The 24,347-nt window shown below is 40.6% G+C and overlaps 1 protein-coding gene across 2 annotated transcripts in view; it reads left to right on the forward strand.

The window, feature by feature from the left end:
- Positions 1 to 24,347, forward strand: part of SHTN1 (shootin 1) — a 117,255-nt gene that overhangs the window by 26,203 nt on the left and 66,705 nt on the right. For both annotated transcript variants that reach the window (XM_038757686.1, XM_038757687.1), the window contains exons 3-5: positions 10,546 to 10,606; positions 19,114 to 19,208; positions 23,513 to 23,681. In XM_038757686.1, coding sequence (XP_038613614.1) covers positions 10,546 to 10,606; positions 19,114 to 19,208; positions 23,513 to 23,681 — 325 coding nt within the window. The remainder of the gene's footprint in view (positions 1 to 10,545; positions 10,607 to 19,113; positions 19,209 to 23,512; positions 23,682 to 24,347) is intronic.

The following is a 24,347-nucleotide window of genomic DNA, read 5'->3' on the forward strand; positions in this document are numbered from 1 at the left end:
TTGGGTATTAAGATTCCCTCATGTGTTTTCAGGAGTGAAATTTCGGAAGTATTTCACTTTAAAAATCTAAAGAACACTTTAAAAGGCAAGGTACCGTAGATTGCATTAACTTTTTTTAAAGCAAAATGTATCTTTGACTTACCTGCATTTTCTCTGAACTAGCATTGCCAGTGGTCTGGCCAGGAAAAAAAAAGATTTCTTAGCAATTCGAAAGTGAAAGTGTCACTTATTAAGAGCAGCCTATCCAAAAACAAAGAAAAGGATCTATGTTCTGGTATACATTCCCCTTATAATCAACCTTGAATTTGGACAATGCTTTATGACAGCTTTTACAGCAGTTAAGGTTATTTAATCTTCTGAAAGCTGAAGGGAAAAGAACTCAGTGTCTTTCTGGATAGAGAAAAGGAGAGGGTTTTTTTTTTCCCCAAGTTGATATGATTTCATTTGTTTTGTGCTCTTAAGATTATAAATTTGGAAACATTCACAGGTGATGGGTAAAGTCCTTCCATAATGGCACAGGTCAAGTCATCACTTGACTATCCCTGAATCAGCAACCCACATTGTGAATTACCCAAGACAGAGTTTCCAGAACTTTCATTATATATAATCCTGCTTTTCTTCCCGAACCCATCCCCGAAAAATGCAACACTGACTCTATCTCCAGTGTTCCCCAACCCAGGATTTAGACTGTCTGGGACTCTGAAAAGCTCCCTATGTTGTGGGCAGGGAACGTGTTTACCAATTCTGTTGTATTCTATTCTCCCAAGTGCCTAGTACAGTGTTCTGCATTCAGTAAGTGCTCAGTAAGTACGATTGTATCTATTGTTCTGTATTATCTGCTTCTCCCCTTCCATTAGCTCCTTATCTTCCCTCCCAAACCCTGCCCTCTCCCTGACTTTCCCATCACTGTTGAGGCACTACCATCCTTCCCATCTCACAAGCCCACAAACTTGGTGTCATCCTCGACTCTGCTCTCTCATTCATCCCTCACATCCAATCCATCACGAAAATCTGCTGGTCTCACCTCTGCAACATCGCCAAGATCCGCCCTTTCCTCTCCATCCAAACTGCTACCCTGTTGGTTCAATCTCTCACCCTATCCCGACTGGATTACTGCATCAGCCACCTCTCTGATCTTCCATCCTCCTGTCTCTCCCCACTTCAATCTATACTTCACGCTGCTGCCCGGATAATCTTTGTGCAGAAACACTTTGGGCATGTTACTTCCCTCCTCAAAAATCTCCAGTGGCTACTAGTCAACCTATGCATCAGGCAAAAACTCCTCACTCTCGGCTTCAAGGCTCTCCATCACCTCGCCCCCTCCTACCTCACCTCCCTTCTTTCCTTCTCCAGCCCAGCCCACACCCTCTGCTCCTCTGCCGCTAACCTCCTCATTGTGCCTCGTTTTTGCCTGTCCCGCCATCAACCCCCAGCCCACGTCCTCCCCATGGCCTGGAATGCCCTCCCTCCGCACATCCGCCAAGCTAGCTCTCTTCCTCCCTTCAAAACCCTACTGAGAGCTCACCTCCTCCAGGAGGCCTTCCCAGACTTAGCTCCCTCCTTCCTCTCCCCCCCATGCCCCCCACCCTACCTCTTTCTCCTCCCCACAGCACCTGAATATATGTTTGTACAGATTTATTACTCTATTTCACTTGTAAATATTTACTATTCTATTTTATTTTGTTAATATGTTTTGTTTTGTTGTCTGTCCCCCCCTTCTAGACTGTGAGTCCGCTGTTGGGTAGGGACCGTCTCTATATGTTGCCAACTTGTACATTCTAAGCGCTTAGTACAGTGCTCTGCACACGGTAAGCGCTCAATAAATACGATTGAATGAATGAATGAATTAGCTGGCTTACTGTGAGGTAACTGTATTGTAAGGGGCACTATACAGAATTCTCCCACCAAACCCTTGAAGATTCTATACTAAATATATGTGAATAAGCTTATATTACATAGGTGTTTGTAGATATAGAAACAGGATGTGTAGTAAAACGTTTGGAAAACCATCCTTTGAAAGAGAAAACAAATGAAAAGACCTTGTACTGGACAGGGAAGAAAATGGGAAGGTTTCATGACATAGGACCCATTGTTGTCCAGATAAAGACCTGCTTGAAACCAAATCACATCAGGTTGTATTGAAAATCGGGGGAAGGTGGATGAGGCTGGTTCAGACTAAGGGGAGCTAGCTAGCTCCCTTAGAGACCCTTGTCAAAGGGGCTGCCCAAACCCTTGAGAGACAGGCTTCGGGTCAGAATTCAGGTATCTGCCAGGATGAGGCTGAAGGGAAAATCTGGAACATCTCCAGGGACTACCCTATTAAAGGCTTTTAAAACCAGCCAGGTCAACCTCAGATCAATTCACCATTTCATAAAGAGCCAAAAATAGAGACTACGGGCAGACGTAACATAATCTGGGCTGCTTTAGCTAGCCAGCAATCATACTGCTGCATTCTACACAAGCTGTGAGCAACGTAGAATGATTGAAAATTATAATTAAGCAGTGTGGTCATGAGAACATCTGTTGCTATTACGAGGTCTTAGTGGGCAATTCTTACACAATGAGAGAGCAGTTTAGACAAGTAAAGCAGCTGTGGGGAAAGAGAACTTTCATGCCACACTGTGGCTTGGGAAATTATATCCAAGGAAAGGCATGCCACCCCCCAGCAAGTTCTTGAGGTGGTAAGAGAGAAAAGAAAAACTAATCGGAGGTGGGTGGGGGGAATGAGCAAAAATGCTTGTTTCACTGGGAGTTACGCTGTTGTGGCTCCTTGTAGGCTGTAAGCTCACTGTGGGCAGGGAATCATCATCATCAGTCGTATTTATTGAGCGCTTACTATGTGCAGAGCACTGTACTAAGCGCTTGGGAAGTACAAATTGGCAACATATAGAGACAGTCCCTACCCAACAGTGGGCTCACAGTCCAAAAGGGGAAGACAGAGAACAAAACCAAACATACTAACAAAATAAAATAAATAGAATAGATATGTACAAGTAAAATAAATAAATAGAGTAATAAATATGTACAAACATATATACATATATACAGGTGCTGTGGAGAAGGGAAGGAGGTAAGAAGGGGGGGATGGAGGGGGGCGAGGGGGAGAGGAAGGAAGGGGCTCAGTCTGGGAAGGCCTCCTGGAGGAGGTGAGCTCTCAATAGGGCCTTGAAGGGAGGAAGAGAGCTAGCTTGGCGGATGGGCAGAGGGAGGGCATTCTAGGCCCGGGGGATGACGTGGTCCGGGGGTCGATGGCGGGACAGGCGAGAACGAGGTACGGTGGAGATTAGCGGCGGAGGAGCGGAGGGTGCGGGCTGGGCTGGTGCACAAAGACGTCCACGGGGGTGTCTAGTACGACTCCGGCGTGGGCGGTCATGGAGAGGAACCCGAAACCCATGCGTACGTTGAACCACTTGCAGACGCCGGCGCCCTGAAGCTGCAGCGGGGGCTCCTCGCCCCCCGGGCCAGTGGCCACCGTGGCCTCCTCCGCCGCCCGCTTAATGCAGCCACCTGCGAACTGTTCAGGGAATGTATCTGCCCACTCTGTTGTACTGTACTCTTTCAAGTGCTTAGTAAATTGCTCCACAAGCAGTAAGAGCTCAATGAATACCATACAGACATGCTGGAAAGTCTGCCCCAGATAACAAACTGAATTTGGGGCACACATTTCTTTCCCTGTCCTTGAACAAGACAGATGGTAAATCATGCAACTGCCAGTTTCCTCGTAGTTCAGTTGCAAAAAATAGAAGGCACAGGCACATGAAGACACTTGGCATTTTCCAGCTGTAGATTTGCAAACTATTAAAGAATCTGCTTTAGCATGGCTGCCGGGATGACTTTATAGGTTTGACAGGACAAATTCATTGCCAACACCTTGAGGTGGTACTGGCACACACTTAAGTGGCCTGTCTTCCTCTAGGGTTTGTCTGTACCGTGCGGCAGATTTCAGAAAGAAATGACGAAATGATCAGTACCCTACTGCTTTCTGGTTTTAGTGTGTGAATTTATCCTTGTGTCATATTTTATTTTAGAGTCAATGAATGAATTGTGTTTATTGGATGCTTATTACGTATAGGGTACTGTACTAAGTGCTTGGGTGAGTACAACAGACGCATTCCTTGTCCACAACATGCTTACAGTCAAGAAGGGGAGACAGACATTAATATAAATAAATTATGGATATGTACATAAGTGCTTATGGACTGGGCGAACCAAAAGAGGAAATCAGGGCTTAGTCAGGGAAGACCTCTTAGAGATGTGCCTTCAGTAAGGCTTTAAGGGTGGGGAGAGTAGTTGTCTGTTGGATATGAAAAGGGAGGGCGTTCTAGGCCAGACGCAGGATATGGGTGAGAGTTTGGCAGTGAGGTAGGTGAGATCGAGGTACAGTGAGTAGGTTAGTATTAGAGGAGCAAAGTGTGCAGGCTGTGTTGTAGGAGAGTATAGTGAGGTGAGGTAGGAAGAAGCAAGGTGATTGAGTGCTTTAAAGCCTACAGTAAGGAATTTCTGTTTGATGCGGAGATGAATGGGCAACCACTGGAGAGTCTCGAGGAATGAGGAAACATGGACTGAATGTTTCTGTAGAAAAATGATCCAGGCAGTGGAGTAAAATATGGTCCGGAGTGGGGAGATATAGGAGGCAGGGAGGTCAGCAAGGAGGCTGATACAGTAATCAAAGCAAGATAGGAGACGTGCTTCGATAAACATGGCAGTACTTTGGATGGAGAGGAAAGGACTGATTTTAGTGATGATGTGAAGGTTGAACCGAGAGGTAGTAATAGTAGTTCATTTTGATCCATCAGTCCTTATGTATCTGTTACCTGTCCCGGCTCCCCACCTTCTGTTCTTAAATCATGAGTCCCTTGTGGGCCAGGGTCCTAGTCTATTTTCCAGTAGTAGTAATAATTATTATGGTACATTTTAAGTAGTTGTTAGGTTCCAGGGCTGAGGTGGATACAAGACACCAGGTTGGACCCAGGCTGTATCCCAGAAGGGACTCCCAGTCTAAACTGGAGGGAGTAAGATTTAATCCCCATTTTACAGATGAGGAAACTGAGACATTTACTATGGCAGCGATTCATTAAATGCTAGTACGAAGACATAGAACTTCCTTACTGGTGGAAGGTTGTGTAAGTAGATGATTCAGTAGAAGGGAAGCAGCGGGGCCTAGTGGGAAGAACATGGGGCTTTGCACATAATAAACGCTTAATAAATGCCATTATTATTATTATGATGATGGGCCTGGAAGTCAGAGACCTGCATTCTAATTCCGGCTGCACTACTTCCTGCTGTGTAACCTTGGGCAAGTCACTTCACTTCTCTGGGCCTCAATTTCCTCAATTGTAAAATGGGGATTCAAGCCTGTTTTCCCTCTTACTTAAATAGCGAGCCCTGTGTGCAACAGGGATTGGGTCTGACTTGATTATTTTGGATCCATCCCAGCACTTAGAACAGGGCTCGATACATGGTAAGAGCTTGACAAATACCATACTAATTATACTTACTATTGTTGCCATCTTTAATTCTGTCCATTTCTGAGATGAAGATGGATCTCTCTGTACTTTTCAGTGGTGCTGTATTGGTCCATATTCACTATCAGAGATGCACATTAGATGGTGGTTTGGTTTCGGCCTGAGTGGCATAAAAGCCTTTCTATTGCCATGTCCCACAGCTTGTCAGATATGTTATTTACCTTATTCCAGATGCCATGATTTAGGTTTCTTTCATAAGTGTATTGAGACCTATGCCCTCTTTGCTTTGTAGCTCATCTTTCTTTGATTGTAGAGTCATTTGCGTCAAACTAATCCTGGGGTTGTCTCATAATGGTATCCACAGTATTAATGACTACCTCTCTATTCATTAGTCATACTAGTAGAGGCAGATGGGATTTCTTGCTCTGATAGGGTTTTCTTTGATGTTGAGCAAAGCTTCTTCCAGTTGTCTTTATTCACCAAGCATTATTTGTTTGATTTGGATTTCACAGCATGGTAATAGTTTTTCTCACAAGGGAAGGTTTAGAACCTATTGAAAAGTGATCAATCTAGACCTGAGTGTCATGCTTTGTGGCAGTAACATGAACACCCTATGGTTCTTGCTGTTGGTGAAGGATATAGTCAATAATGTTCTATTATTTGGGTACAATCAAGATTTTCCTTTTACTTTTATTCACTTGAATTTGAATGCTTTATTCACCCCTCCCTCAGCCCCACAGCACTTATGTACATATCCATAATTTGTGTGTATTAATGATTGTCTACCCCTCTAGACTGTAAACTCCTTGTGGGTAGGTAATGTGTCTACCGGCTCTGTTATAGTGTACTTTCCCAAGGTCTTAGTTCAGTGCTCTGCACATAGTAAGCACTCAATAAATATGATTGATGGAGAGGCAAAATGCTTATTAGTCATTACGGGAAGCAGCTTGGTCTAGTGAAAGGAGCATGGGCCTGGGAGTTGGAAGGACCTGTATTATAATCGCGCTTCTGCCAACTTGTCTGCTATGGACTGGACAAGTCAGTTCACTTCTCTGGGCCTCAGTTTTCTAATCTGTAAAATGGGGATTAAAAAGGTGAGCCCCATGAGGGATAGGTACTATGTCCATCCAGATTTGCTTGTATCCACTCCAGTGCTCAATACGGTGTCTGGCATGTAGTAAGCGTTTAACAAATGCCATCATCATTACTGGGCAGAATGCCCAGGGAAGATTGATGCATCCATTTTATTTTTAATAGTGCAAAAGTAGGCTACGTAAACTTGGAACCTCTCTGATTCAATATAAATATATTAATGTAGTTCAGGTACCTGCCTATAATTGACTGAATATACAATTTTGGGTAATTTTGATAAAAATAGGTATATGACTTTGGTTCAGGAGCCTATTCCCCATTTATAACATTGCTTTTGTACTGTAAACTCCTCATGGGCAGGGATCGTGTGTATTGCACTGTACTCTCCTGAGTACTTACTAAAGTGCTCTGCAAACAGTAAGGTCTCAATAAATACAATTGAGTGGTGGGGGGAAATGGTTCAAATTTATAATATTTCAACTTGGGGTCATTTTTAGGGAGCAGTTGTGTTGTAAATCCTAGGACTTCCTGTAAAAGCTGTTTAGCACATTTCCTGAGTATAAATAGGCAGGTTCTATTAAGTTGTACAATTCCAAATGAGTCATTTCTTTCTTCCTCATGTTTGGGCATTACTGTCTACATGTGTGATGAAATTTCCCATGATAAGCCCTGTGGGAGCTCAGTATATTCCATTACTACTACTTCAACCAGCTTGTCAGATATGGGCAATGCTCTGGTAAGCATAGAGAGTCTTAAATAATCTTTATTTCTCCTTATGAGGATTAATTAAGAGAAGCAGCATGGCCTAATGAAAAGAGCATGGGCCTGGGAATCAAAGGACTACGTTGTAATTCCCACTCCACCACTTGTCTGCTGCTTGTGACCTTAGGCAAGTCACTTAACTTCTCTGTTCCTCAGTTACCTTATCTGTAAAATGGGGATTAAGACTGGGAGCCCCATGAAAGACATGGACTGTGTCCAACCTGATTATCTTGTATATACTCCAGCTAGTAAGCACTTACCAAATACCATAAAAAAGTCAGGATGGGGTAAAACAATAATAATTGTTCTAGAGAGGGCCTTAGGTCAAAGTGTTTCCACAATGCTCCTGAGCAGGTCTGGAGGACTTAAAGCTAGAGGATATTTGATTACACACCTTTTATACCCAGTTCTCTGATGCGAGGACTGGATGCTTGCAAAACCTCACATTAAGCAAAACTCACACCGTAGTAGTCACCCACGGTGACTGATTCAATCGTATTTATTGAGCGCTTACAGTGTGCGGAGCACTGCAGCTGTACACATGCATAAGCCATGTCTTTGATAACATGGCAGGAAGAGCCTCCAAGAAACCTCATACTGTCAGAAGCCCTCCTAAATTCCCTAATGATATCGTAGTTGAAATGCAGAGTGGAAACTTTTCTTCTTCCATAATTGAAAGTTTTGACCTAGTGGAGGGAATATTTCTGCAGAGGGAGGTATATTGAGCAGCCATTTCTGTGGCCCAGCCTTCATCGGAAACTAATTTTTCATGCCATGTTATGTTAACTCTGTAGCTGGCCAGCTTTCATGCAACAAGTGGCTATATTTCTTTCTAGGTAACTTCTGTTCTCAGTGTCCCTTAACATCCTGATATATTCTTTTGCTTGTTTGTTTGTTTTTTTGTGTGGGTAGGGGTCAGTATGTTCCACTGATTGATTGAAGGTTTCTATTTGCCTTTGCTTTTGCAGCATAAAATTCAATTTTGGCTGATAGTTTTTAGGGGTTTATTATGGTATTATGCATTTACTATGTAAAACACTGTTCTAAGTGCTGGGATAGATACAAAATAATCAAGTCAGACACAGTTGTGTCCCTCCTGGAGCTCACAGTTTAAGTAGGAGGGAGAACAGGTATTGAATACCCATTTTACAGTTGAGGAAACTGAGGTACAGAGAAGTGAAGTGACTTGATCAGGGTCACCTAGCAGACAACTAGTAGAGCCGGAATTAGCACCCAGGTCCTCTGACTCCCAGGCCTGTGTTCTTTTCCATTAGGCCATGCTACTTTCCTTAAAGGACTACCTTTCCAATAGTTCCCTTACCTGTTCAGGCTGAGCAAGGTGGTATATATCTGGGCGGGCCATTTGCACTGTCATTTTCAGCCAAAGGCACAGACTGTGAGGAAGTATTGAAATAAACACAGACTTGTCTGATATTTCTATGGAGTTCTATGCTAGCAACGTAGAGGCACTTTGTGGTTAAAATTAACCATTTCTGCCTCCTTGTAGCCAATCTTGGTAAATTTGGCAGGTCTCTGACTGGCCTTTTTAAACAGTGCTGAATTCACTTGAAAATGAAACTCAAGACCAGAACTATTTCGTGTAAACAACCTGATGAGGCAGTTCCAAGTGGTTTCTGGGAAATAAAAATCCTGCCAGTTTAGTTATATTATTTCCACAAGCACAGTACACATTTAATGAAGGTTGTAGTTGTGGGGAATGCCCTGTAAGTTGGTGTTTCTTTTGGTTATGTGTCAGGAGGTAGATTTATAAAAGGCTACTCCTTTTCACTTAGGAAATTATACTTGCAGCTATCCAATGATATAATGAACTTGAATCGATTTCCTCATATACACATAAATCAAGGGATGTAGACATAAATCTGCCATAAAACATCTTTTTCTCATGTTAAGAGATGTTGAAGGGAATGAACCCAAAAATGCTATGGCTTAATGGAATTAGCATGGGCCCGAGAGTCGGGAGACCCAGGTTCTAATTCTACCTCAGATATTTGCCTGTTGTGTGAGCTTGGGGAAGTCACTCTCTCTGGGCCTCAGTTTCCTCATCTGTAAAACAGGAATAAAATACTCCCTTCTACACTGTAAGCTATTTATTGGATGGGGAATGTGTCTACTAACTCTGTTGTATGCACTCTCCTAAGTGCTTAGTAATTGCTCTACACAATAAATGCTCCATAAATTTGATTGGTTAGATGATAAATCCAGTGAAGGGCAGAATACTAATATTTTGGTAATTTGACATAGTAATGGTATTCATTGCTAGCTATGTGCCAAACACTGTACTGAGTGCTGAAGTATATATAAGATAATCAGGTTCCACATAGGGCTCACAGTCCAAGTAGGAAGGAGAATAGGTATTAAATCCCCATTTTGCAGATGAGGGAATTAAGGCACAGAGAAATTAAGCGACTTACCCAGTGTCACCCAGCAGGTAAGTGGTGAATCAGGATTAGAGCCCAGTTCTTCTGACTCCCAGCCCCGTGGTTTTTCCTCTAGGCCACACTGCTTCAATAATGATATGATTATTTTGAATCTACACCAGAGCTTAGAACCGTGCTTGCCACTTACCAAGTGCTTAATAAATATTCTCATTATTTTTATATATCTCAGACCTACTAGGACATGATTAAAGCAACTCTGAAGGATCCGAAGACTTTATGTCACTGGAACTGAGGCCTTTAAAATCGGGATACTTCTCTCCAAGTTTTGGGGATGCTTAGGATTCCATCCTCCAGCCTGGTGTTTTCAACATCAGAGTCTCCTTCCTTTTGAATAGTGCATTTCTGTTTAGAGTTCTTACATGCTGGAAATTTGTATTTTTTAGTTCAATCAGGATCTTAATATAATATAAATGGTGCTAACATGAAGCTAATAAAGCTCTCTGAAGAGCATAGTGTTTAGCCCTAGAGGAAGTTCAATGAAACTGTTATTTGGCAGGGAATGGAGATAAGAAAAGACGTTTTTTTAAATTGCTTTAAGTTTCATAGAGGGCACTGGACATTTGGAAGTGTGTTCTGATGTAAAAAGCACTCTGACCAAATTATTCATGGGGAGGGTATCAGTCATTGTTTAAAACGCCACTTGAGTATTTTGTCTGGTTATATGATAAATGCTTCTCATATTTGTTTGTCTACTGCCCCAGGTTTATTGCTCACTGCCTTTAAATTGTGAACCAAATTTTAATATCTCTCTTTTTCTCCCTTTGCAGTGTGACAAAATTCAACAGGAGCGAGATGAAGCTGTTAAAAAACTGGAAGAGTTTCAGAAAAGTATGTAGACAACTCCAGATAAATTTTTACCCCAAATTTAGCTAGTCCATGGAAAGTGAGGCTCAGAATTGTCATGCAGCTTTTGCCGTGATTCACCTGGTGCGCAGTTACTCCTCCTCCTGATCCTTCCCCTGCTGAAAAAAGAAATGCAACCATATTTGACCCATAACATGTGCCCTTTTAAATATATTTCATCTTTTAAAAATGATGGCAACCTATTGTTAATTTGCCTCAGATATAAAGCTGAGAGAAGAGAGAAGCTCAGATATAGAGAAGCAGTGTGGCTCAGTGGAAAGAACACGGGCTTTGGAGTCAGAGGTCAAGGGTTCAAATCCTGACTCTGCCAATTGTCAGCTGTGTGACTTTGGCCAAGTCACTTAACTTCTCTGTGCCTCAGTTAATCTGTAAATGGAGATTAAGACTGTGAGCCTCCCGTGGGACAACCTGATCACCATGCAACCTCCCCAGTGCTTAGAACAGTGCTTTGCACATAGTAAGTGCTTAATAAATGCTATTATTATTATTATTCTATAATGATATTTGATCTGTGAGTTGTGCCCATTCAAATATAATTTATCATTTTAAAATTATGGAAATCTTTTGTCAATCTGCCTCAGATCTAGTTGCGGGAGTACTCTTTGAAAGGTTTCAGATGATTAAAAAAAACAATTCCAATGGAACTTTTTACCTTGAATTTTGTGGGGATCAGGGCTGAACCTCTAGCTTTTAGAAGTCAAAACTTGTTTACATCCCAGGGACTATAAATTGCAAATAAAATGTTCTGGAGTGGTATCAAAGTGACATAGCAGTTTTAACTGGGTTGGGGAAAAAATATCTATGGAATCCAGCCTTGTAGTAAAATTGCAGTAGATCAGTTAACTTTATACTGTCTGGTAGTAACAAAGGGAGACTAAGGAGTTGGCATGTCTTTGTTGTTAACTTCTCCTCTTTTGAGGCTGATATACTGATTAATAGAAGCATCTCTCATTTATAAATGTTTGAATTATGATTACTGTCGAATCTCTAGTTGCCTGATGCAGCATCAAAGGGTTATTCTCACATACTTGTGTTGTCATTGACATAGCTGAAAGAACTGTTATCATACCATTGGCTGGGACTTGAGTTGTTGAGGTTCTTTTGTCACTGTTCTTTGTATAGAGGAGCAAAGTACTAGAGGGAAATAGATCCGATTCTTCTGTTTGGAGTCATTACACTAGGGCAGATGGAGTCTTCATAACTCCATAACATAACAGTTACTGTCTTCATAACTGTTATGAAGACAGCTGGTATCTAAAGAAATAATGTGTTGCTTTTGTAACTTTTATTTGCGTCCTTCCTCATTCTTCCTTTCCACTTGCCAGTCTGTTCCATCCCCCACCCTCACAAAATGATGTAAAAATGTGTATGGTATGGAGAGGCTGTACTATGTTAGACTACAACACGTGATTCATAACCATTAGATTGGCAATTTCTCCAGGGCAAGAATCCTCCAAACTGTGGGCTTACTTAATACAAGTGTACTGCACACACTAAGTACTCAATAAATATGAGTGATTAATTGTGTTATTCACTCTTGTTGTATGGTATCAAGGGCTGTTCCCAGACTGGTGAGTAAAGGTTATTAATGGTGAATATGATGAAGCTTCTACATTACAGAAGGAATTAGGTATCAGAGACAGTACATGATCAATGCATGAAAATTTTATTTGTTTTAGGTTGTTCCTAGTTTTCTGAGCAAAGAAAGTTTAAAAAAAATCAAACAGAAAACAGTTTGGAGAGCGATTTTTTTTTTTTTTTTGCTTGGGAAGTATTAGCCCTCTCCATGCTGAAAATATGGAAAAAATGAAGGACGAGAGCAATGAGTTATGCCATTCATCATAGAATTGCACAAGAAGTATGTAGGCTGAATTGTTATATCTTACTCTGAGTCACCCTATTTTGAACCCTAACCCAGCCTCACACGTAGATTGAAGAGGCAGCATGACTTAGTAGATAGAATGGAACTGGCAGTCAAAAGAAAAGGAATGCAACTTCCCCCCCTGCCACTGGCCTGCTTATGTTTCCGTGAGCAAGTCATCAGTCTCTCTCTGCCTCATTTTTCTGAACTTTATAATATAATTATGGTGTTAATAGTAATTATGGGGCTAAGCGCTGGGGTAGATACATGATAATCAGTTCAGGCACAGTCCCTGTTCCATGGGTCTCACAGTCTTAAGAGGGAGGGAGGAAAGGGATCTTATTCCCATTTCACAGTTGAGTAAACTGAGGCCTAGACATGATAGGTGATCAGTCCAAGGTCACCCTGCATGCTAGTGGCTAAGCTGAAAATAGAAATCAGTTCTCCCAGCTTCCAGCCTTGTTTTCTTTCTACGGGGTCACACTGGCTCCCAAATGTAAAATGGGGATGAGATACATGTTCACCTTACCTATCAAATTATAAACCCCATGTGTTCAGTTGTCTGATATGATTATTTTTATTGACCCAGCTTTTAGCATAGTACTAAGCACAAGGTAAATATCGTGTCAAACTCAAGATGTCCCCAAACCAAATTTATTTTCCTTTCCAAATCCTCTCTTCCACGTAACTTTGTCCACACAGCTGACAACTCCATCATCCTTTCCCATCTCTGAGGTCTGCCACCATGACATTATCCTTAACTCCTCCCTCTCTTTTTATTCCCATATTTAGTTTGTTACCAAATCCTATTGGCGTTTCTTCCACGTTTTCAGAATCCATCCCTTCCTCTACATCGAAATGCCAATATGCTGGTCCAGATGATTGTTATAACCTGGCATTACTACACTGTTAGCCTCCTCACTGGTTTCTGTGCCTCCAGTGCCTTCCCATTTCCAGTCCATACTTCATGGGCTGCTTCAGTGTGGCTGGTAGTGCTTTAGTTGACAGAAATAACATCAGATTGGGAAAAAAACACCCTACAAAACCAAATAAAATGCAACAGGGAAAACAGAAAAATGAACGTTAAAATACAGTGTGGGGGGAAAACATTGGCAAGGCATAAACTCAAGAAGAGAAAGCTGTCAGAGCCATTGTTCACCAGGAATTGAATCAGTCAGTCAGTGACGTATTTACATTATTTATCCAAATGCTCACATGCTGGCTCAGGGACTTGCCAAATCCCAGCTTGACTACTTCATCAGCCACCTCACTGGTCTCCTTGCCTCCAGTCTCTCCCCTTTTCAGTTTTCTCATTCATACTTCTCTCTGCTGTCTGGATCATTTTCCCAAAATGTTTTTCTGCACACATCTCCCCAGGCCTCAGAAACCTTGAATTGTTACCCATTCATCTCTGAATCAAACAGAAACTCCTTCAAGGCATTCAATCAACTCTTTCTCCTCCATATATCCATTCTCTTCTCCCATTACACCCCAGACAACACCCTTCAATCCTCTCAAACTAACCTATTCATTGTGCCTGATAATTATTAATTATTATTATTATTATGGTAGTTTTTAAGCGCTTACCATATGCCAGGCACCGTACTAAGCACTGGATGGATACAAGCTAATCGGGTTGGACACTGTCCCTGTCCCACCTGGGGCTCACAGTCTCAATCCCCATTTTACAGATGAGGTATCTGAGGTACAGAGAAGTGAAGTGACTTGCCCAAGGTCACACAACAGATAGGTGGCAGAGCCAACATTAGAGCCCACGATTGTCTGACTCCCAGGCCTGTGCTATATCCACTTGATCTCTCCCGCCACCAACCTTTTGCTCAGTCTTCCCCTCAAGTCTGCCAGGAAGTCCCTTTCTTTTCAAATTTGACAAACCTCTGCTCTCCCCATTTTCAGAGCCCTTCTGAAGTCACATCTCCTGCTGGAGGCCTTCTCCAGTGTATTTCTAATCTCTCCTACATCCAGTTTGGTACCTCTCCACTATATAAACACCTACTGGCAACTCCCATAACATTCTGTACATGTTTTACATTCCCTATTGCCTAAACATTAATTCATGCACATATCTCCCTTTCCTTCATGCCTACTCTATATGATTTAGTGTCTGTCTCGCCTGCTAGATTGTACTCTCCTGAGGGCAGGATTGATGTCTAATAAATCTATTATAGTCCCCAAAGTGCTTATAACAGTGCTGTGCATGGAGTAGTGCTCAGTACTATGAATTGATTAATATCGTAACTGAAGATGAAACATCCATCGGCCAGAAATTTTAATCAGCCAGCAAAATCTGCTTTGGCAGTGTTTGAACTAACCATTTCTACTAACCCTCATCCAACCCAAGATAGGAATATTTTTCCCTAAAGACTTGACAGAATAATATTAATCATGATGACATTTTATTAAGTACATACTATGGCTGAAACACTGGGGTACCTACAAGATGATCAGATTTGATACAGGCCTTGTCTCACATGAGGTTGCTATGGGACACTAACTTTGTCCAACCTGATTCCCTTGTATCAATCGCAGTGCTTACCATATAGTAAGTGCTCAACAAATATCAATTATTAAGATTAAAACAAGTATTTTATCTTCATTTTACTGATGAGAACGTGAAAGCACAGGCAAGTTTAGTGACTTGTCCAAGGTCATACAAGAGGCAAATAGGAGAACCTAGCTCTCCTGATTCCTAATCCCATGCTCTGTCCACTAGATCTCACTGTCTTTCAAGAAGATCAGCATCTAACAGTAAGAACAAGGCTCAATACTTCCTTTAAAAATACAATGTGTAAATAGATTATGTTGCATTTGTTCACTTTTTTGGCCCAGGGCTGGTTTCCTCTCATCCAATGCTAAATTTCCTAAATTGTGGGTATATGCTAGTTTGCTAGCCTGTCTTGGGCTACTGGATTAGGGTAAGAGGAGTTGGAGGGAAAGGCTTCCTGCCTGCCATTGGTGAACATCACATGCCTAAATTGTACAGATGACTGGAAGTTTTACTTGCTGACAGTGTTATCTGAAGCATCACTTTCCTGAAGGTTAAATCATGCATCCAAAGGCATTTCATATTCCTCAGTCCAATAAAATAACTTTTCCACAAGATATGGAGAAATGGAGGAGAAAACTTTGGCTTGGGGATCGGGGGAGTAGGACAAACATGTGTATGTGTAAAAATGTATAGTTTGCATGGTACTTATTCAAAGATGATTTAGGTGGTGAGGTTTACTTTGTGTGTGCAAATATGGCTGGCATGAGTGGAAAATTATAGTTAGCTATAAGGAAAATGATCCAGCCTAGGCTACCAGTAGGTTACAGAACAGCTTTAATCTGGATATTAAGAGGCTCACCTTTCCTTTTGCTAATGGGCATTGGGTAGGGGGGAAGGAGGAATTATGATGTTCACTATCATAATTTTGAGGGCAGGCAAGTTCTGGAGAATAAATGAGTTGTGCTACCAACAGGTGTTGTAAATTGAGTAGTGATTTTTTTGGTGTGCTTTACAACTCATATATCCTAGGGATAGTATATATATATATATATATATATATATATATATATATATATATATATATATATATATAAAATATATAGTATGTATGTGTATACTATATATAATAGGGAGAGGAATTAACACAATGTTACAAAGAGGAGAATGGAGATTTTCATATTAAATGAAGGAAATGTCCTTTGAAATTAGTTTCCCGTAGGAAAGGTAGAAGGGGTTCTAAACTGCTAGAGTGGTAGATAAACTGTGGGGATAGTTTATTGATGATTTGGGGAGAGGTCTGCTTCCCTGTTAGAGGGATCAACTCTGTTGTATGGTATTCTCCTGAGCACCTAATACAGTTCGCTGCACACAGTAAGTGCTTGATAAATACCCTGAAGGAGCATCTTGCTGTAGGGCATCCAATGGAGTAAGAGCCCATGGTGGAAAAAATGTACACTTAGGCTGTTTAGCTGAGTTTATCAAATTATACAAGTTTCACAAACTGGAGAGATTGTAGCTTTTTGTGCTAGGTCTTAACTTCAGTAACTTAAAATGATCCCCAACTCTCCCAGAAGCGAGAATGTTGTTGAATAAAAAGTCAAATTCCTATGAAAAATGTAGAGTGTTTATGTTTTTTGTTATGACACTGGAAATACTAGATTGGGGCAGAAAATGTCAAGTAGTTAAGTCTTAAAATTCAAAGTAATATTTGATGTTATAAAATTGTATAGGTTTCCTTTCTCTTCCTTTCACATTTTTGAAGAACATACCTTGTAAACATAGTGATAAAATGCCAGGAATATTAGGATTTTAAGGAAATAATAGAACCCATTATTTAAACTACAATATAAAAGGCAATTATATTGATGAAGAGCTACATGGGCTTTGTGTCTGTGAATAAACTTGGCCTGTTCTCAGCTTCTATTTGTTCTTCTGGCATAAACACATATTGTGTGTGATTCCAGTTTAATGGGGACCCGTTTGTATGCCAAGCAGCTGCATTTTAGGGCCTATTGCGTGATTTCATAGCTCTCTGAAAATTGGTTCTATTCAGCGCAAGAGATAGAAAGGAAGAGGGGGTGGTGAGGTGGGAGGGGGGCCGAGGGGGGGGAGCGTCAACACACAATCATTTCTTTTCAATTGGAGCCAGAAAGGTTGATGACAACATGACCATTGTGTTATAATGATAAGACCACTAAGGCATCTGTACCTCTCATCAAGGCTTTCACACAACAGCAGATACAATTTAATTCACTGCTCTGTCAGCAGTGCTGATAGCATTATGCCGTCTGTCTCCACAGTTATAATCACTGTCCTCCGAGAAATGCAGTTGAAATGATCTTGAGCAGTCAAAGAAACTCTCAATTAAGGCTGCCACTTCCAATGTGTCAGATTGTGTCTTGTGCACTTGGTACAATTTTCACTTCCAATCCTGTTTATTTACAATGTCTACCAGTAATTACGCTTAACGTGTCATTTAGTGAGGGTGTGCCTGCCAATTGGGTTGTTGGGTACTGCGTTACCATTGAGTGGGAGTTTCTCTCAGTCAATGCCATCAGCAGCTTTTAGTCCCTGATGGGATGCAGTAGTAATGTTGATAATGCAAGTATCGAGCTCATCAAGTCATAATTAGATGCCACTCAAATGTGCCACTTGTAATAACAGTGTTGATTCATGTTTTTCTCGGTGACTGCAACTACTAATTAGTTAAGTGGTTTTTGGTTGGCCTGAATTTGCTGCAGATTATTACCCCTGAAAAAAATGTCAAGGTTAGAGATGTGTCTGGCCACTTAGCGCTGCTTTATGAATTTGAATATTAACATAATAGGAACTTTGGACAGACTTAGGAAGTAATACATTTTTGTGTTCAATTTGGAGATGTCTCTTTCCCCCGAGTTTAATCATGATTACAGGTTAATTAAGTTTAAATGAAGCAAAAAGATTCTCTAGTTGTGCTATGCGAAGCTCAGTGCTTGTGGTCTAAATGGGCAAGTTTTAGGTTTGAGTGTTCAATGACTTTTGACCATCAGATTTAACACATTTATACCTGTACAGTTTGAGCTGTGACATGAACATTTTTTTCAATTAAGAGCAAGGTAGAAAAGAGTTTTTTCTTCTTTGCGGTACAGAGAATTACTGAAGTTTAGAATTATTCTGGATTTCTGGGAATGAATACATTCCCCCCGTCAGGAATTATTGTAGCAAAATGAAATTAAAATTTTTCAAATGGGTATTTTAAAAGTATGACTGAAGCATTTAAGTAGTATTCATTTTGCTTATTTTGACAATGTTGTGCTTAAAGAAGTATTATTTCAGCCTTTTTCACCCTGAAATTTAAAGTCTGATCATCTCTATGACCCCTCCCTCCCAATTTAGGATTAGATTTCTTCCTGGCATGGACTTGTTTAATATGCTACAGGGCCACTCCTAGCATCATGTAATTTATGAACACTTTGAAAAAAATTCCTTAGTGCAACTAAAATTAAATTCTTGTCTATGTATTCTTCTAGGTTTCATCTGTACCTGTTTTTCTGAGGGATGAGTGTTTTATATTAGAGAAACAGCTGTTTATATGATCATTTTTTTTTTCTGAATGAACAGTTCTCTTTAGCTATGTTAGTGGGAAAGGTGGGAGATTAATAAATACTAATAGAACAGTAGAAGGGCAAGCACCAAGTCCAGGAAAAGTAAGAGGCAGAGATTTTTATTTGTTTTAAAGAGCCACCTCACCCTTCCATCACAAACATCTTTTATCAGAGTTTCCCAGCTCCACTCTTACCCCTTCTCCCAGTCTCTCAGCCGGACTCAGACCTGATAATTAACACTTTCAAGACCTTTTCTTCTTGAAGAAAAAAGCACTGATAGAATTTTCAAAAGCATTTTGTTGCTGTCTGTAAAGCTGCCAATATATTTGTTGTTGATTACAAAGCCTCTTTTTTTAGTTTTTTCTTCCGCATTTTCTGTTCAAGGAATTGATTGAGTTCAAATTTTCTGTATAAGGCTAGCAAATAATTCAAGTATTCACAATCACGGGACAAGATGCATGGAATCTTTGCAATGGCTGACTAATTTTTGAATGTTGTAAACATTTTTTCCCCTCTCCAGTTTCTCACATGGTTATTGAGGAAGTTAATTTTATGCAGAACCATCTTGAGATAGAAAAGACATGCCGTGAAAGTGCTGAAGCTCTGGCAACAAAGGTGAGAATACTTAAACAATTTCCTTCAATTTTTGCATACTCTTGCCTCCCTAACCAGACATTTTATCTTCCTCTTCCTTGTCTTTTTGTTCACATGGTCCTCAAATCGAATTTTTAGTATTGAATCATTGGGAGAGGTGACTACTTGGACATAATGATAATGATTCTAGACATTTTTGTTATGTTTAAGAAAAAAACATTTTAACTGCTTGTTTCAGTGCAGTGTCTGTGTTTTTTGACTTTGGAACATGGTTCCCCTAGTAATCAGTTGAACGTTGCTTCCCAATTTGTTTGGATTTGTATTAAATGATTAGCAAGTTTAAGACCATCCCGGGATGACATAAGAGAATAGTGTTTTCAGTGTGTGAAGCAAGAGGAAAAGTCAGCCACAGGCATTGAATTTCAGGTGACTGTTTGTGAATGCAAACATAGGGCATGCTAAAGGTGACCTCCACTGCTCTGCTGATTGCTTCTAGCTGATGAATTTACCAAGTGTGTAATTTTCTATATTCCATCTCATCAGAAGTACATTATTATTAAAGAACTTTTTTAAAATCTCTGTCTTATATGATTTTCGTTGGGTAAAATGCATCTGAGCCACTTCATCAGAAAATGGATTACAGCAATTTTCAACCAAATTTTCATTAGCAATGCTGACAGAATTTCTCTTTGCCCCACGAATTACTTCCTCGGATGTGGCAGTAATCCCACCGATAAGAAATATCTTTAATTCAGATGCATTAGCAGTGTACTTTCTGGAGGTATTTACTTAATTGTTTGCATAACGACACTACATTAGAATTCACAAGACGTTGAATCAGGAGCTGAGGAAGGAAATGAATTGGTGTGTGGGACTAGTTCCCCTTCAGTTCTTTTCCAGCAAGGTTCAGAGCGAAACACATTGACTGCTTAAGAAAAAAAAAAAAGACACCGATTGTTCCATCGTGTAACCTGGTCCTTATTAGTACACAGCCATGCAGGTATCCAATTTCCTCCGACCTTCTATTGGAACAAGTGGCACAAACCCACGATGGGTTCAGGACTGCCCTAAGATGATGTGGCTTTTGTCTTGGCTTTTTTGATGTCACCTTGGGAGGGAAAACCCTTTAAGTTTTTGTTTTTTGTTGTATCCCAGTGTTTGAAGAAGTGGTTGCATCTTTAAAGTTTGTGACAATTTTTGAGGGGGGTGAATTGCAGTAGTTAAGCCCCACTTAAGAGAGTTCAGTTTCAATACCACATCCAATTCAACGCCTGTAGGCAGAACAACTGGGCAAGTGATACCATAGCTATGGAGGCAAATTTGGGAGACATCATTGAGATTTTCTTGATACTTGAACTTGAGGAATGAATCATCACTCTATATCCTCATGCCGCAGCCACGTCATATTCATTATGTGGACCAGAGTAACCTAAGGTTTGAAATTAGCTTCTTAATGCCTCTAAGCATATTAACATGAATTTAATGTCAAGTAATATTTAATTTCTGTTGTCCTAAACCTTAGTATTTCTATGTATTTAAAAAAAGTTGTCATGTGTAGGATGGAGGCAGATCTTTTTTTTCCCCTAGAATGTACTTGTTAAATTATCAAAGGTAGATTAAATACATAAGTGGTCCAAGTTTTCAAATTTAAAGTTGGATTGATTTCTTACTTTGCATATTACTGAAAATATTCAAAATTTGCCCAGGATAAATTATTTATGCATTTCCACATAGTGAAGGCTTCAGTTACAGCAGAGAGTTGAGGAGTTCTCAGCTAGGAGTTTGTGTAGAAGCTTATTAACATAGATTGTTTCTGAATAATGAGTGTCATACTATTAATACAGAAATTGATAGAAATAGTTGTCCCTAATGAAATTGACTAATTGAAATGAAAATTCAGCTTTCTTGCCTAATTGGTCTGAATAACAGCTCTCAGACAGTAAACATGTAATCCACCAGTGGCAATAAAAGCATGTTTTAAGTCAGAAATCACATTATGAAAGCTGTAGTTTGCTTGACCTTGAGCCAGTAATTTTGTAAAATGGGGAATCTTTGATGGCGACCACTTGACAGCAGGCTACAGAGACAAGTCCTGATTTGGACATGGTTCATTGTAGATCATCAATATTGTTTGAAAGTCATTTGACAAGGAATGTAGGAGTTGAAAGGCAAAGCTGATGATTTCTGTACTCAGAGATACTGTCTCTAGAAAAACTGTTCAATTAAAACTTAGTTGAAAATACCATGGGTATACATAGCTCGGCTTCAAGGCTCTCCATCACCTCGCCCCCTCCTACTTCACCTCCCTTCTCTCCTTCTACAGCCCAGCCCACACCCTCCGCTCTTCTGCCGCTAACCTCCTCACTGTACCTCGTTCTCGCCTGTCCCACTGTCGACCCCCGGCCCATGTCCTTTCCCTGGCCTGGAATGCCCTCCCTCCACACATCTGTCAAGCTAGCTCTCTTCCTCCCTTCAAAGCCCTACTGAGAGTTTACCTCCTCCAGGAGGCCTTCCCTGACTGAGGCCCCTTTTCCCTCTCCTCCTCCCCATCCCCCCGCCCTGCCTCCTTCCCCTCCCCACAGCACCTATATATATATATATATATATATATATGTATTTATACAGATGTATTACTCTATCACTTGTAAATATTTACTATTTTGTTAATGATATGCATATCGCTTTAATTCTATTTGCTCTGACGATTTTGACACCTGTCTACATGTTTTGTTTTGTTGTCTGTCTCCCCCTTCTAGACTGTGAGCCTGTTGTTGGGTAGGGACCATCTCTATATGTTACCGACTTGTACTTCCCAAGCGCTTAGTACAGTGCTCTGCACAGAGTAAGCACTCAATAAATGCAAGTGAATGAATGAATGAATGAATACATGGAAGGATTGCTTGTGTGAAGGGCCCCAAGCTGAACAAAAAAAGTTAATCAAGAAGAGAAATGAAAATCTTTGATCTTATACTGCTCTGAATTTTGAAACACTATTTTAAACAGTGACTTGTATTTTCCATGTCACTTCTTGTATAAAATGGCATTTTACTTTTGACCCACAAAAAAACCAAACATAATTGATGGGTTTCAAGAAAAATTTCCACGACATCCTTGGACTTTTGTCCCTCTGGTCACCCCTGTGAATATAGGCCCCCAGAAGTTGGGACTACAACCACACGTTACCAATCCTTTTCAGAGAAAGCAATTATCAATAATAATAATAGTAAATATTATTATTGTATTTGTTAAGCATTACTATGTGCTAAGTGCTGGGGTGGATACAAGCAAATCAGGTTGGACACAAGTCCCTGTCCCACATAGGGCTCACAGTCTTAATTCCCATTTTCCAGATGAGATAACTGAGGCACATTGAAATTAAGTGATTTGCCCAAGCCCACACAGCAGACAAGTGTCAGAGCTGGGATTAGGACCCAAGACCTTCTGACTCCCACACCTGTGCTCTATCCACTACATGATTATGGTGGGGTGGGAATCCTGCCCATTCTTCCAAGTCTCCTCCTGCTGCTCGACTCCTGTGAGCCCGTTGTTGGGCAGGGACCATCTCTATACGTCACCAACTTGTACTTTCCAAGCGCTTAGTACAGTGCTCTGCACACAGTAAGCACTCAATAAATATGATTGAATGAATGAATGGGACCTCGGGTCTCTCCTCCTGTTGTTTGGGGCCTTGAAGAGTGCCGAGAGGGTGATGTGAAAAAGATTAGGGCTTCCTTGCTATATTGATGAAAATGCCTTCTGTGTCTTATGCCCAACTAAAGATCTCAATGAGGTCTCACACTATGGAAGTGAGTGCGGCGTTCCTTGACATCTTCCCACTCCCCTATAGCTCCATGAAGAAAGCCTGCAGTCCTGGCTCAGAAATTGTCCATCAATCAGTGGATCAATTATTGAGTGCTTACTATGTGGAGAGCACTGTTCTAAGCACTTGGGAGAGTACAGTGCACAGGAGTCCTTCCTACAAGGAGCTTATAGTCTAGTGATGTCTTTAATCCATATATTTGGGATCTCCCTTGATCACACGTGGGCTCCACCACAACACTTCCAAACCTAGGGATCTGGCCAGAGGCGACTTCAATTGTATTTATTGACTCCTTACTTTGTGCAGTGCACTGTACTAAGCTCTTGGGATAGTACAACACAATGATATAACTGGGATACATATAACAAATATATCCAAATATGATCTGGCCCATACCTTACCAAAACATGTATTGTGTGACTGGCTAACTTATTTAAAGATTTTTTAAATGAGATTTTTATGGCTGCTAAACTAACTTTGACATGAACTGAATATTTTGTTCTAGTTGAATAAAGAAAACAAAACACTAAAAAGAATTAGCATGTTATATATGGCCAAACTGGGGCCAGATGTCATAACTGAAGAGATAAATATTGATGATGAAGAGTCAACCACAGAAACAGAGGGAGCCTCTGAAACCTGTGATTCTGTTCAATGTCAGCAACAAATCAAAGGTAGGATTCCATACTAAATCTGAGAACCGTGTTGATATATTTCCATACCTTAAGCACATCCGTACTCTGTATAGTATCTAGAATCAGTATTGTGACCTCCAGAATTACATATGGGTTTCACAGTCACCTGAGAAGGACCTGGGTTCTAATCCTGGCTCTGCCACTTGTCTGCTGTGTGACTGTGGGCAAGTCATTTAATTTCTCTGTCCTCAGTTACCTCATCTGTAAAATGGGAATTAAGACTGTGAGCCCCCTGTGGGACATGAACTGTAGCCAACCTGATTAGCTTGTATCTACTCCAGTGCTTATTAAAGTAACTAGCATGTAGTAAGCGCTAAAAAATACCATAAAAAATAAGCAAGTCACACATAGGGAGACTTTTACTCATTGATAAATAGTGTAATAGCTCGATTTCATTATTCTTATTGTAGTTCCACTTAAGTACTTTGTGCAAAGCACTATCTTAAACCATGGAGAAATTCTGAATGATTATTATTTCAGACATGGTCAGTCCAATACTGTTGATTCAAGGATTTCTTGCACACTCCTATTTCCCATCTTTCCTGCTATTATTCCCTTAATGCCTTCTTTACCTTGGTTTCTGAGAGTGTCAAAATGCCAATTTAATTAGGTAGAGGTTTGCTTCACCATTTGCAACCTCTGTTA

The sequence above is a fragment of the Tachyglossus aculeatus genome, chromosome 16 (genome assembly GCF_015852505.1).
Source record: "Tachyglossus aculeatus isolate mTacAcu1 chromosome 16, mTacAcu1.pri, whole genome shotgun sequence".
NCBI lineage: Eukaryota > Metazoa > Chordata > Mammalia > Monotremata > Tachyglossidae > Tachyglossus > Tachyglossus aculeatus.